This window comes from Gorilla gorilla, chromosome 20 (genome assembly GCF_029281585.2).
Source record: "Gorilla gorilla gorilla isolate KB3781 chromosome 20, NHGRI_mGorGor1-v2.1_pri, whole genome shotgun sequence".
Classification (NCBI taxonomy): domain Eukaryota; kingdom Metazoa; phylum Chordata; class Mammalia; order Primates; family Hominidae; genus Gorilla; species Gorilla gorilla.
Window position 1 is genome coordinate 24497937 of NC_073244.2, and position 12143 is coordinate 24510079.

Here is a 12143-nt window from a genome sequence, read left to right on the forward strand (position 1 = left end):
CAGAAAAAGATTAGCAGGGCATGGTGGCGGGCGCCTGTAGTCCTAGCTACTCGGGAGGCTGAGGCAGGAGAATGGCATGAACCCGGAAGGCAGAGCTTGCAGTGAGCCTAGATCGCGCCACTGCACTCCAGCCTGGGCAACAGAGCAAGACTCCATCTCAAAAAAAAAAAAAAAAAAACAAAACCTAGCCCACGGCTACAGTGGCTCACGCCTATAATCCCAGCACGTTGAGAGGCCAAGACAGGAGGATCACTTGAGCCTAGGAGTTTGAGACCAGCCCAGGCAATATGGTGAGACTCTGTCTCTACAAATAATCAAATAAACTAAGCTGAGCGTGGTGGCACGTGCCTGTGGTTCTAGCTGCACAGGAGGCTGAGGAAGGAGGAACAGTTGAGCCCGAGAGGTCGAGGCTGCAGTGCGCTGTGGTCACGCCACTGCACTCCAGCCTGGGCGACAGAACGAGACCCCATCTCAAAAGAAAAAAAACAGCTCTGGCCCATATGTCCCCAGCCTCACGTGGGCTACAACCTCTTCCCCCATCCCCCGTCCATTCCCCACCAGCAACCTCAGGGCCTTTGCACTCCCTCTTCTGGCCCCTCTTTACCACCTTGGTCCTAGCATTGCCTCCTCCAGGAAGCCCTCCCTCACTGGCTACTCCTCACATCCCCACTCGTCACTCTTACGGTTTCTCATAACTCTCTGAGTGATAATTAGATTAGTGTCTGCCTTCCCCACCCAGCTAAGAGCCCCTTATGACCAGGAAGATCCTGACTTGTGCAAGATGGGGCCTGGTATACAGTAGGCACTCAATGCTAGCTTTTTTTTTTTTTTTGAGACAGGGTCTCACCTTGTCACCCAGGCTGGAGTGCAGTGGTGCGATCTCAGCTCACTGCAACCTTGACCTCCCCAGGCTCAGGTGATTCTCCCACCTCAGCCCTCAGCCTCCCAAGTAGCTGAGACTACAGGCGTGTGCCACCAAACCTGGCTAATTTTTGTATTTTTAGTAGAGACGGAGTTTCACCATGTTGGCCAGGCTGGCCTCGAACTCCTGAGCTCAAGCGATCGGCCCGCCTTGGCCTCCCAAAGTGCTGGGATTACAGGCGTGAGCCACCGCGCCGGACCCTGATTTCTTAAATGAATGAATGAAACTGAGCTGTGAAATGGGGGCTAACACCATCCTGACTCCTGGAGCTGCTGGGAGAAGCTGAGGCATGGCTGCTTTGAGGAGCCCTGGAGTAATAGTTGCATAGCAGTTGCTCAATAAATACCAGGCCAGGGCCCTGCTAAGCAAACTTCCTGGGCCCATTGAGAAAAGGACTCCAAACCCCTTCCTATTTTATAGACGGGTAAGCAGAGGCCCAGAAAGAACCTCCTGTTGGTCATTTTCTAGGGACAGAAGAAGGACTCAAAGTGGCTTCATCAAACAGGGAACTGAGGCCGGGTGCAGTGGCTCATGCCTGTAATCCCAGCACTTTGGGAGGCCAAGGCAGGTGGATAGTTTGAGCTCAGCAGTTCGAGACCAGCCTGGGCAACATGGCAAAACCCTGTCTCTACAAAAAATACAAAAAAATTAGCTGGGCGTGGAGGCTTGAGCCTGAGGCTGAGGCTGGAGGATCACTCGATCCCAGGAAGTGGAGGTTGCAGTGAGCCGAGATGGCGCTACTGCACTCCAGCCTGCGCAACAGAGTGAGACCCTGTCTCAAAAAAGAAACAAAAAATAAAAAATAAAAATATTTATTTATTTATTTATTTATTTATTTATTTATTTATTTATTGAGACGGAGTCTCGCTCTGTCGCCCAGGCTGGAGTGTAGTGGCACAATCTCGGCTCACTGTAACCACCCCCTTCCAGGTTCAAGCGATTCTCCCGCCTCAGCCTACCAAGTAGCTGGGATTATAGGCGCTTGCCACCATGCCCAGCTAATTTTTGCATTTTTAGTAGAGACGGGGTTTCACCATGTTGGCCAGGCTAGTCTCAAACTCCTGACCTCAGGTGATCAGCCCGCCTCTGCCTCCCAAAGTGTTGGGATTACAGGCGTGAGCCACCATGCCCGGCCTAAAATATTTTTTAAAAAGAGGAACCAGATGGAAAATATTGGGTTTCAGGTATGGCTGGATCCAAGAACTAATGCTTCATCTCAGTGCTGCTGTCTTCCCTGCAGGCTCCTCTCTCAGACAGGCATCTCCACGGTAGGAAGGAAAGAGGCTCCAAGCTCCAGGCTTCCCTCTGTCCAACTCAGTCTCCCGCTAGTGGAAGCAGGGTGTGCATCTTCCCCATGCACTCTGGCAAAAGTCCCAGCTGCTACACAGTAAACATTGCCTGTCTCCTACTTCTCGCACCCAAGGGACTGTGCATAGGGGTGGGTTTGCGGCCAACTCCAGGGGCCTCCAGGGCTCACACCTGCAATCCCGGCACTTTGGGAGGCCGAGGCGGGTGGATCACTTGAGGTCTGGAGTTCAAGACGAGCCTGGCCAACATGGTGAAACCCTGTTTCTACTAAAAATACAAACACATTTTAGCTGGTCAGGGTGACGGGCGCCTGTAATCCCAGCTACTTGGGAGGCTGAGGCAGGAGAATCGCTTGAACCCGGGAGGTTGCCGTGAGCCAAGATCGAGCCATTGCACTCCAGCAACAAGAGCCAAACTCCACCTCAGAAAAAAGAAAGGAGGATAAACGCTCAAGGGAGGGCATGCCTGGTGGAGGGAACCGCTTGAGCAGAAGCTGGGATGTGGCAGATCCGGAGCGGGGCGGGGGGCATTTGCAGAACTCTGACCAGCCACCGTGTGGCTGGGGCACCGAGATCCAGGCCTCTGTTTCCCTATCTAGATGCATCGATGGGGAAAGGGAGGCCCCCAGACCAAAGGGGCGGGGCCTGGGCCTCTTGCCTCCTGGCCCTATTGGCTGCCAGGGGTCTCTCCCCGAGAGGTCTCATCCTTTTTTTTGCCACAAAATTCAGTAGTTCTGGGCTTTTTAACTCCCCTCCTCTGTCTGAAACCGGAAAAGTCTGTTTAGCAAACGCGGTGGGAGGAGGCAGGGCGGACCCGGCCGGGGAAACGCGCGCCGCTGTTGCCACCTGGTGGCCATGGGGAGAATCTGGACTACCCGCTAATCGCCAGGGCTGGGGTGGGATTTCAGGAGCTCCCCCAACACCTCGGCTCAGGCCGCAGTGGGGATCAGGGGGAGGCGGCTGCAGAACGCGAGGCAGGTGGGGCAGTGTGGGTAGAAAGAGGGAGGATTCAGGGTGTGTAAGGGGGGCAAGGGTCCTGCTGCGAGTTGGTGGGCGTGAGGAGGAAGGAGCGTGGGGGCAAACCACGGTTCCTGTTACCGGAGTGCCCGGCTGCTCCACTCCCCCTAGGCCGTCCCTTCCCCCGCTCAGTCCTAACTTAGTAGGGTTCCAAGCTCTCATCCGGCTCTGTCTCCCCCAGATTAGGTGCTCCTGGAGGAGACCTAGAGGAAGAGATTAATAAATATATGTGGAATGAATGAATGAATGAATGAATGAATGAATTCCAAGGCTCGTGTTTTGAGATTTTGGGCAGGACATTCAAGCTTCAAACAGGAAAAAAATACCCAAGAGGAGGCTCATTTACGATGATTTTGAACAGCTGTGTAAGGTCATTATCACCACCCCCATTTTATAGGGGGGAGAGGGTGGGGTGGGGGGTGGGATGGGAGGACCGTCATTTTTCCCACAACGTTTACAGCCCCCTTCCCTATATGCCTGGATCCTCCAAGCTACAAGACCCCGCAATGCTGCAGGGAGCCCTTGAGTCCAGACTCCCCATCCAGTGCTCCTGGGGGTGGATGCCCAGCCCAGGGTCCGGGGATCCATCTGAGCCCCCCTTGCCCCCATTCCCAGTCTATTCTACGCCAGAACAGGTCAATGGCAGGGTCTGCTCCTGCCCCACGGATGCCAGGCCCAGCAGGGTGCAGCAGCTTCCATTTCATGGCAGCATCTAGGGTTCCCCCCGGAGGATGTGTGGCAACAGGCGCGGGGCAGAGAGGAGGCAGGTGCACTGGAGCCTGGAGGAGCTCTGGGTTATTTGGGTCCAAATTTGACTCCTGCGTGTGCTACGTAGCCTCAGGCGAGTCACTCACCCTCTCTGAGCCTCAACGATCACATCTGTAAAGTACAACAGTCATGGTTCCTTTCGGGGGTGGTTGTGGGGATTTGGTAGGGAATCATGTGAGTGGATGGAATGGGCTGGGTATGCCATAAGTGCTTAATAACCAGCCGTTGTGATAGAGATAGTCGCTCTTCGTGTCTGTAAGACAAAGTGGATGTTTTCGTTTCTCCCTCAGGCCTCCAGGCCCTGATATCCCAGGAGCGATGGACGTCTAGCCCCCCCACCCCCCGGGCAGGGTTGCACCCCTGATCGTCTGGCCCACTGGGCCCCAGAACCTTGGCCTTGCACCTGTCTCCATCCTCCAAGGACAACTCTGTATCCAGGGCCAGCTCAGGGGCACCCTCAGGTAGCTCTGTCTTCTCGAGAGGCTCAGTCTTCTCGCCTTTGTCCCAGGACATCTCCACCACCAGGGCCTCCTGCAGGGATGCCTCTTCCTGGAAGTCCACTGGGTTGATCCACTGCCAAGTCTGCAGAGGGAGGGTAGGGCCACAGCTGTGAGCAGAGCTCTACTTCCCATCCATAGCAGGATGGAACAGACCAGGTCACTGCTGGTTAAATTCTCTAACATCCTGAGACCTGGACGGGTGCAGTGGCTCACACCTGTCATCCCAGCACTTTGGGAGGCTGAGGCGGGTGGATCACTTGAGGTCAGCAGTTTGAGACCAGCCTGGAGAACATGGCCAAACCCCATCTCTACTAAAAATACAAAAATTAGCTGAGCTTGGTTGCACACGCCTGTAATCCCAGCTACTTGGGAGGCTGAGGCAGGAGAATCGTTTGAACCCAGGAATCAGAGGTTGCAGTGAGCCGAGATGGTGCCACTGCACTCCAGGCTGGGTGACAGAGCGAGACTCCATATATCCTGAGACCGATTTGAGGATGGAGTCTGCCGCACTGACTCCCATTCAGTCCCTCTTAGGAAGAGCACTCCCATCTGTCTTTGGGAAATTTCCCTCCCTCTTTTCACAGATGGTGTGGTTGACAGTGCAGTGACCCCACCTCAGCTCTAGCAATGGTCATGTGACCCTGGCCAGCCCACCCATCAGACCCTTCCCTACCCCTCTGGTTCTAGCCATAGGCTCAGGGAAGGGCATGTGACCCAAGCTGGACCAATCAGTGATGGCCCTGAGACTTTTGCCCCAGTTAATGGGGAAAATGGACACCCTGCTTCCAATCAGAGAAGGCTCAGCCTGCCTGCGGAAGAACCCTGAACGGGCAGCTCCGAGATAGACCCCAATTGCTGGATTCAGGCATATCTGAAGCCCATTCCCTTACGATTTTTTCCATCAGGTGCCCTTTATAATAAAGCCACTTTGAGTTCTGTTTCTAGTGCCAGGAAAGGGACCTCTGCCTGCCTGTCTTTAAAATGGGAAGGGGTATGGAGCACTGGTTTTGGAGTCCTCACCTTGATGAATTGGGAGAGAATAAAATGAGCTAATGCGTGACCCTTGTCCAGCGTGTGCACCCAATAAAAAGACTTGGAATTAGAAAAGGCATCCTTACCTCCTTCCCTCCAGGGAACTCAATGGCAGAGCTGGCACAGGGTGTGGGCAGCGGCGGGCACAGGTGCCGTGCGGCCCTGGGGAGGAAAGGGGACCAGTGAGAGGAGCTGAGGTTTTTTTTTTTTTTTTGGAGACAGAGTCTTGCTCTGTTGCCCAGGCTGGAGTGCAGTGGCGCGATCTCGGCTCACTGCAACCTCTGCCTCCTGGGTTCAATCGATTCTCCTGACTCAGCCTCCTGAGTAGCTGAGATTACAAACGTGTGCCACCACACCCGGCTAATTTTTGTAGTTTTGGTAGAGACAGGTTTCGCCATGTTGGCCAGGCTGGTGTCCAACTCCTCGCCTAAAGCGATCTGCCTGCCTCAGCCTCCCAAAGTGCTGGGATTACAGGCGTGAGCCACCGTGCCCAGCTTGAAAGCAGCTTTCAATCAGACATGACCACCAGTGTCACCGCCCCTTTCCATGGGAATGACCAAGGACCCAAAAGTTACTATCCCTTCCCTAGAAATTTCTGCATAGGATCACCTGAGGTCAGGAGTTCAAGACCAGCCTGGCCAACATGGTGAAACCCTGTCTCTACTGAAAATACAAAAGAAATAGCTGGGTGTAATGGCATGCACCTGTAGTCCCAGCTACTTGAGAGGCTGAGACAGGAGAATGGCTTGAACCCGGGAGGGGGAGGTTGCAGTAAGCCAAGATCGTGCCACTGCACTCTAGCCTGGGTAACAGAGTAAGACTCCATCTCAAAAAAAAAAAAAAAAAAAGAAAGAAAGAAAGAAATTTTGCATAAACTGCCCCCCTTAATCTGCATGCAATTAAAAGTAAGTATAAATCTGACTGCAAAACCGCTCTCAGCGGCTACTCTCCGCCTACAGGGAAGCCCTGCTCTGCAGAGGCAGTCACGGAGCTATAACTGCTGCTTCAGTAAAGCTGTTTTCTTTTACCTCTGGCTTGCCCTTGAATTATTTCCTGGGCAAAGCCAAGGACCCAATCTGTGGGCTAAGCTCCACTTTAGGGCTCCCCTGCCCAGCATCATTACCATCGCTATGGTAACAGTAAGAGGTGTCAGTTACCTGTTCAGGCCAAGGTAGCCAAGGACGCCCACGAGAAGGATGCTCAGGAAGCTCCCCAGGGAGGCGAAGAAGATGAGCCAATCAGAAACCTGCACTTCTGAGGTGGGAGAGCGTGGGTTGGCAGAGGGCTACCTCCTGCCTCTTCCTCAGGGAAGGAGCTAGGAGGGCCTGGTTTCTCCATGAACTTGCTGCTGATCCTGGTGCACATGCCACGGGCTTCTCACTGGGAGACCACAGAACCCACCTGCCTGGTAGCTGTCAAGGAATAAAGGCCTGGCATGCAGGAAGTGTTCAAGACTCTGTAATTCCAGGCCGGGCACAGTGACTCATGCCTGTTATCCCAGCACTTTGGGAGGCCAAGGCGGGCTGATCACCTGAGGTCAGGAGTTCGAGACCAGCCTGACCAATATGATGAAACCTGTCTCTACTAAAAACACAAAAATTAGCTGGGCGTGGTGGTGTGCGCCGGTAATCCCAGGTACTTGGGAGGGTGAGACAGAAGAATCGCTTGAACCCGGGAGGCGGAGGTTGCAGTGAGCCGAGATCGCATCATTGCACTCCAGCCTGGGCAATAAGGGAAAATCTGTCTCAAAAAGAAAAAAAAGACTCTGTAATTCCGGGAGCCTGCATATAGGGTACATGTGGCTGCCCCTGGACCCAGGCCTGCCTGCCCCCCACCAACCCTGACTCTTTTGTTCTCTGGGTTCCAGTTGGTTCTCTTGGAACTGAAAGGACACTGTGGCATGAACAGGGATCATTTGATCTCTGAATCTCTTATAACCATGCACCCCAGACAACAGAGCCTGTGTTGTTCTCTTCCTCCTCCTCCTCCTCCTCCCTCTTCTTCTATTCCTCTTCCTCTTCTTCTTCTTTCTTCTCCTTCTTCTTCTTCTATTTTTTTTTTTTTTTTTTTTTTGAGACAGGGTCTTGCTCCGTCGCCCAGGCCAGAGTGCAGTGGTGCAGTCACGGCTCACTGCAACCTTGAACTCCTGGTCTCAAGCCATCCTCCCACCTCAGCCTCCTGAGCAGCTGAGACTACAGGTGTGCACCACCACACCCCCCACTATTTTTAAAATATTTTTTGTAGAGATGAGGTCTCACCATGTTGCCCAGGCTGGTCTTGAACTCCTCGGCTCAAGCAATCCTCCAGCCTCAGCCTCCCAAAATGCTGGGATTACAGGCATGAGCCACCACACCGGGCTTTGCCTGTGTCCTCCTTATTTTTGCATTCATTTATTTGTCGCTCAATGAACAGATTCCTGCATCTTCCTCCTCCCCAAGAGCCCCCAGATACCTTGACACATCTACCCCAACCCCGCAGTGTCAGACCAGGGAGGAGGGACGTTGTAAACAAGGGCATGGCCAGAAGGAGGCAGAGAAGTCTTGCTGGAGGAGGGAACTTTTGAGCTGAGTTTTGAAGGATGAATAGGAGTTGGACCGTGTGGAAAACAAACATTCCAGGCAGGAGGCAGGGAAGGGCCTGCATGGGCAAGGCTCCTGGAGTGTGAGAGGAAGCTGCGAGAGAAGGCAATGGGAGCAGTTTGAGCTGCTACTTTCTCCTGAGGGCAGTAGGGAGCCATGGAGGGAGTGAGAGTGAGGGCAGGGCTGCTAAGATCATTGTGGGAAGCGCAGTGCAGTGCATGCTGGGTAAATAACTGGGTCCTACCCCCTCCACTCACCGATGCTGAAGCGCTGGGGCTGGCTCCAGACACCCCTCAGCCACGCTGTGTCTGCTCGCACCTGCACCGTGTAGGCTACACCAGCCCGCAGGCCACTGAGGGTAACTTGGGTCTCTGTGGGCTGCACGGGATGCTCTGCAGTGGGAGAGGCAACCCTGAGTCCTGGGACCTCTTTACTCCTCAGAGGCCAGGCTGGGCTACCACAGCCTGTGGGTGGGGTGGAGATTCATAGGCATTTTCCTAAAATCTCTACTGTTTCTTTTTTTTTTTTTTTTTTTTTTTTTTTTGAGACGGAGTCTTGCTCTGTCGCCCAGGCTGGAGTGCAGTGGCACCATCTCGGCTCACTGCAAGCTCTGCCTCCTGGGTTCACACCATTCTCCTGCCTCAGCCTCCCGAGTAGCTGAGACTACAGGCGCCCGCCACCACGCCTGGCTAATTTTTTGTATTTTTAGTAGAGACGGGGTTTCACCGTGTTAGCCAGGATGGTCTCGATCTCCTGACCTCGTGATCCGCCCACCTCGGCCTCCCAAAGTGCTGGGATTATAGGCATGAGCCACCGAGCCCAGCCTAAAATCTCTTCTCTTAATGCGCCCATTCATCTCAAGATTTTTTTTTTTTTGAGATGGAGTCTCACTCTGTTGCCCAGGCTGGAGTGCAGTGGCACAATCTCAGCTCACTGCAACCTCCACCTCCCAGGTTCAAGCGATTCTTGTGCCTCAGCCTCCTGAGTAGCTGGGATTACAGGCGCCCACCACCACAACCAGCTAATTTTTTGTATTTTTAATACACATGAGGTTTCACCATGTTGGCCAGGCTGGTCTTGAACTCCTGGCCTCAAGTGATCTGCCCGCCTCAGCCTCCCAAAGTGCTGGGATTACAGGCTTGAGCCACCGCGTCCAGCTGACTTGTTGGATCTTTGGGCAGGTGGATCTGAGGTTGGAGGCAGGATTGGACTCTGGAGGCAGGGATTGGACACAGGACTAAATTGAGGACTAGCTAAAGCAGGTCCTGGGCTTTCCATAAGACACGCCCACCAGTGTGCCATGTCAGTTTACCATTACCATGGCAACACCCGGAAATTACCGCCCCTGTCCATGGCAATGATCCCACAACCCGGAAGTTACCACCTTCATCCTAGATATTTCTGCATAAACCGCCCCTTCGTTTGCATATAATTAAAAGCGGGTATAAATATGAGAGGTAGCTGCCCTGCCAGTGGGGCATCCCCGCTCTGCAAGGAGCAGAACTTCTGCTGCTGCTCTACATGGCCACTTCAGTAAAAGTTTCTGTCTAACACCACCGACATGCACTTGAACTCTTTCCTGGGGAAAGCCAAAAACCCTCCTGGCTAAACCCCATTTTGTGGGCTTTCCTGTCCCTCATCAGATCCCCCCTCCAGGCCTCGGTTTCCTCATCTGTGGAATGGAGACAGTCATCCCTGCTTGATGAGAGTTCAGCTGCTGCTACATGTGAGGGGCAGCTTCCCATGGATGAACCCAATACACATAAGCACTTGGCTGGTGCCCACCCAGCCTTCTCCAGTGTCTGCAAGGGGTGATCAAGACCCTCAAGTTCAGCTGGGTGCTCATGACTAATCCCAGCACTTTGGGAGGCCAAGGTGGGAGGATAGTTTGAGGCCAGAAGTTTGAAACCAGCCTGAGCGAGGCCGGACACGGTGGCTCACACCTGTAATCCCAGCCCTTTGGGAGGCCAAGGCGGGTGATTCACCTGAGGTCAAGAGTTTGAGACCAGCCTGGTCAACATGGTGAAACTCCGTCTCTGCTAAAAATACAAAAATTTGCCAGGCATGGTGGTGGGTGCCTGTAATCCCAGCTACTTGGGAGGCTGAGGCAAGAGAATTGCCTGAACCCGGGAGGCAGAGGTTGCAGTGAGCTGAGATGGCGCCACTGCACTCCAGCCTGGGTGACAGAGATAGACTCCCTCTCAAAAAGAAAAAAAAGAAAAAATCCCAGCCTGGGCAATATAGCAAGGCCTCATTTCTACAAAAAATAAAATATTAACTGTGCATGGTGGTGTGCACCTGTGTTTCCAGCTACTAGGGAGGCTGAGGTGGGAGGATCACTTGAGCCCAGGAGGTTGAGGCTGCTGTGAGCTATGATGGCACCACTGCACTCCAGACTGGGCACAGAGTGAGTCCCTGCCTATAAAATTAAAAAAAAAAAAAAAAGACCCTCAAGTCTAATTCTCTTGTTTTTGTTTTTTGTTTGTTTGGTTTTGTTTTTGTTTTTTTGAGACAGAGTCTCACTCTGTCACCCAGGCTGGAGTGCATTGGTACAATCTCGGCTCACTGCAATCTCCGCCTCCTGGGTTCAAGCCATTCTCCTGCCTCAGCCTCCTGTGTAGCTAGAATTACAGGCATGTGCCACCATGCCCGGCTAATTTTGTATTTTTAGGAGAGACGGGGTTTCTCCAAGTTGGTCAGGCTGGTCTTGAACTCCTGACCTCAGGTGATCCGCCCGCCTTGGCCTCCCAAAGTGCTGGGATTACAGGCGTGAGCCACTGCGCCCAGCCAATTCTCTTGTTTTAAGGGTTTGATAACCAAGGCCCAGAGAAGGACGGCAAGGTGCCCAGGGTCACACAGCAAGAGAGATCACAGGCCAGGATCCTCCCTTCCTCCCCAAGCCAGGTCTGCACTGCCTCACGTACCTGACACCTGTTTGCTGTCTTCATCTCGGCAGCGGACAACATACTCCTTTAGGACGCCGGGACAGGTGCTCAGCAGGGATGGTGCCCAGTCCACAGACACAGAGTCCAAGCTATGATTCTTCACCGAGACATGGTGTGGTGTCCCAGCCGCTGAGGCTGCAACCAGTACCATTGTCATAGTCAACGCCAAGAATGCTGGTCGAGGCCTGGCACAGTGGCTCGCACCTGTAATCCCAGCACTTTGGGAGGCCGAGGTGGGTAAGTCATTTGAGGCCAGGAGTTCGAGACCAGCCTGGCCAACATGGCAAAACCCCTTCTCTACTAAAAATACAAAAATTAGCCAGGCATGGTGTCAGACACCTGTAATCCCAGCTACTCAGGAGGCTGAGGCAGGAGAATCACTTGAGCCCAGGAGGCAGAGGTTGCAGTGAGCCGAGATGGCACCACTGCACTCCAGCCTGGGCAACAGAGCAAGACCCTGTCTTTAAAAAAAAAAAAGCCCAGCCACGGTGGCTCATGCCTGCAATCCCAGCATATTGGGAGGCCAAGGTGGGCAGATCACTTAAGGTCAGGAGTTCGAGACTAGCCTGAGGAACATGGGGAAACCCTGTTTCTACTAAAACTACAAAAATTAGCAGGGCATGTTGGTGGGCGCCTGTAATCCCAGCTACTCGGCAGACTGAGGCACGAGAATCGCTTGAACCCGGGATGCAGAGGTTTCAGTGAGCCAAGATCATGCCACTGCACTCCAGCCCGGGCCACAGAGAGTGACTCTGTCTCAAGAAAAAAAAAAAAAAAAAAAAAAAGGAGTGCTGGTTGAGCACTTCCTGAATGCCCAGCCTCCCACTGTCCAGAGACGGAGGTAACATTGGCCACAGATTCAGGTGGGCTGGGTTTTAATTCTGGTTCTGCCACTCAGTCACTGTCATTTCCCTTCCCTGGGCCTCAGTTTTCTTATCTATAAAATGGGCAATGCTGGCCGGGCGCAGTGGCTCACACCTGTAATCCCAGCACTTTGGGAGGCCAAGGCAGGTGGATCACGAGGTTAGGCATTTAAGACCAGCCTGGCCAACATGCTAAAACCCTGTCTCTAC

At 53.4% G+C, this 12143-nt stretch overlaps 1 protein-coding gene across 3 annotated transcripts in view; it reads right to left on the reverse strand.

The window, feature by feature from the left end:
* Nucleotides 1-2828: 2828 nt before the first annotated feature.
* Nucleotides 2829-12143, reverse strand: part of IL12RB1 (interleukin 12 receptor subunit beta 1) — a 29227-nt gene continuing 19912 nt past the window's right edge. Inside the window, exons 12-17 of one of the 3 annotated variants that reach the window (XM_019014873.4) lie at nucleotides 11050-11205; nucleotides 8383-8517; nucleotides 6704-6800; nucleotides 5633-5708; nucleotides 4418-4596; nucleotides 2829-4125 (exon numbers count right to left, since the gene is read on the reverse strand). In XM_019014873.4, the coding sequence (XP_018870418.1) occupies nucleotides 4113-4125; nucleotides 4418-4596; nucleotides 5633-5708; nucleotides 6704-6800; nucleotides 8383-8517; nucleotides 11050-11205 (656 nt within the window). In that variant the 3' untranslated portion in view covers nucleotides 2829-4112. Of the gene's footprint in view, nucleotides 4597-5632; nucleotides 5709-6703; nucleotides 6801-8382; nucleotides 8518-11049; nucleotides 11206-12143 lie in introns of all 3 variants that reach the window. The other 2 variants (XM_019014872.4, XM_019014874.4) reach the window with 2 other exon arrangements.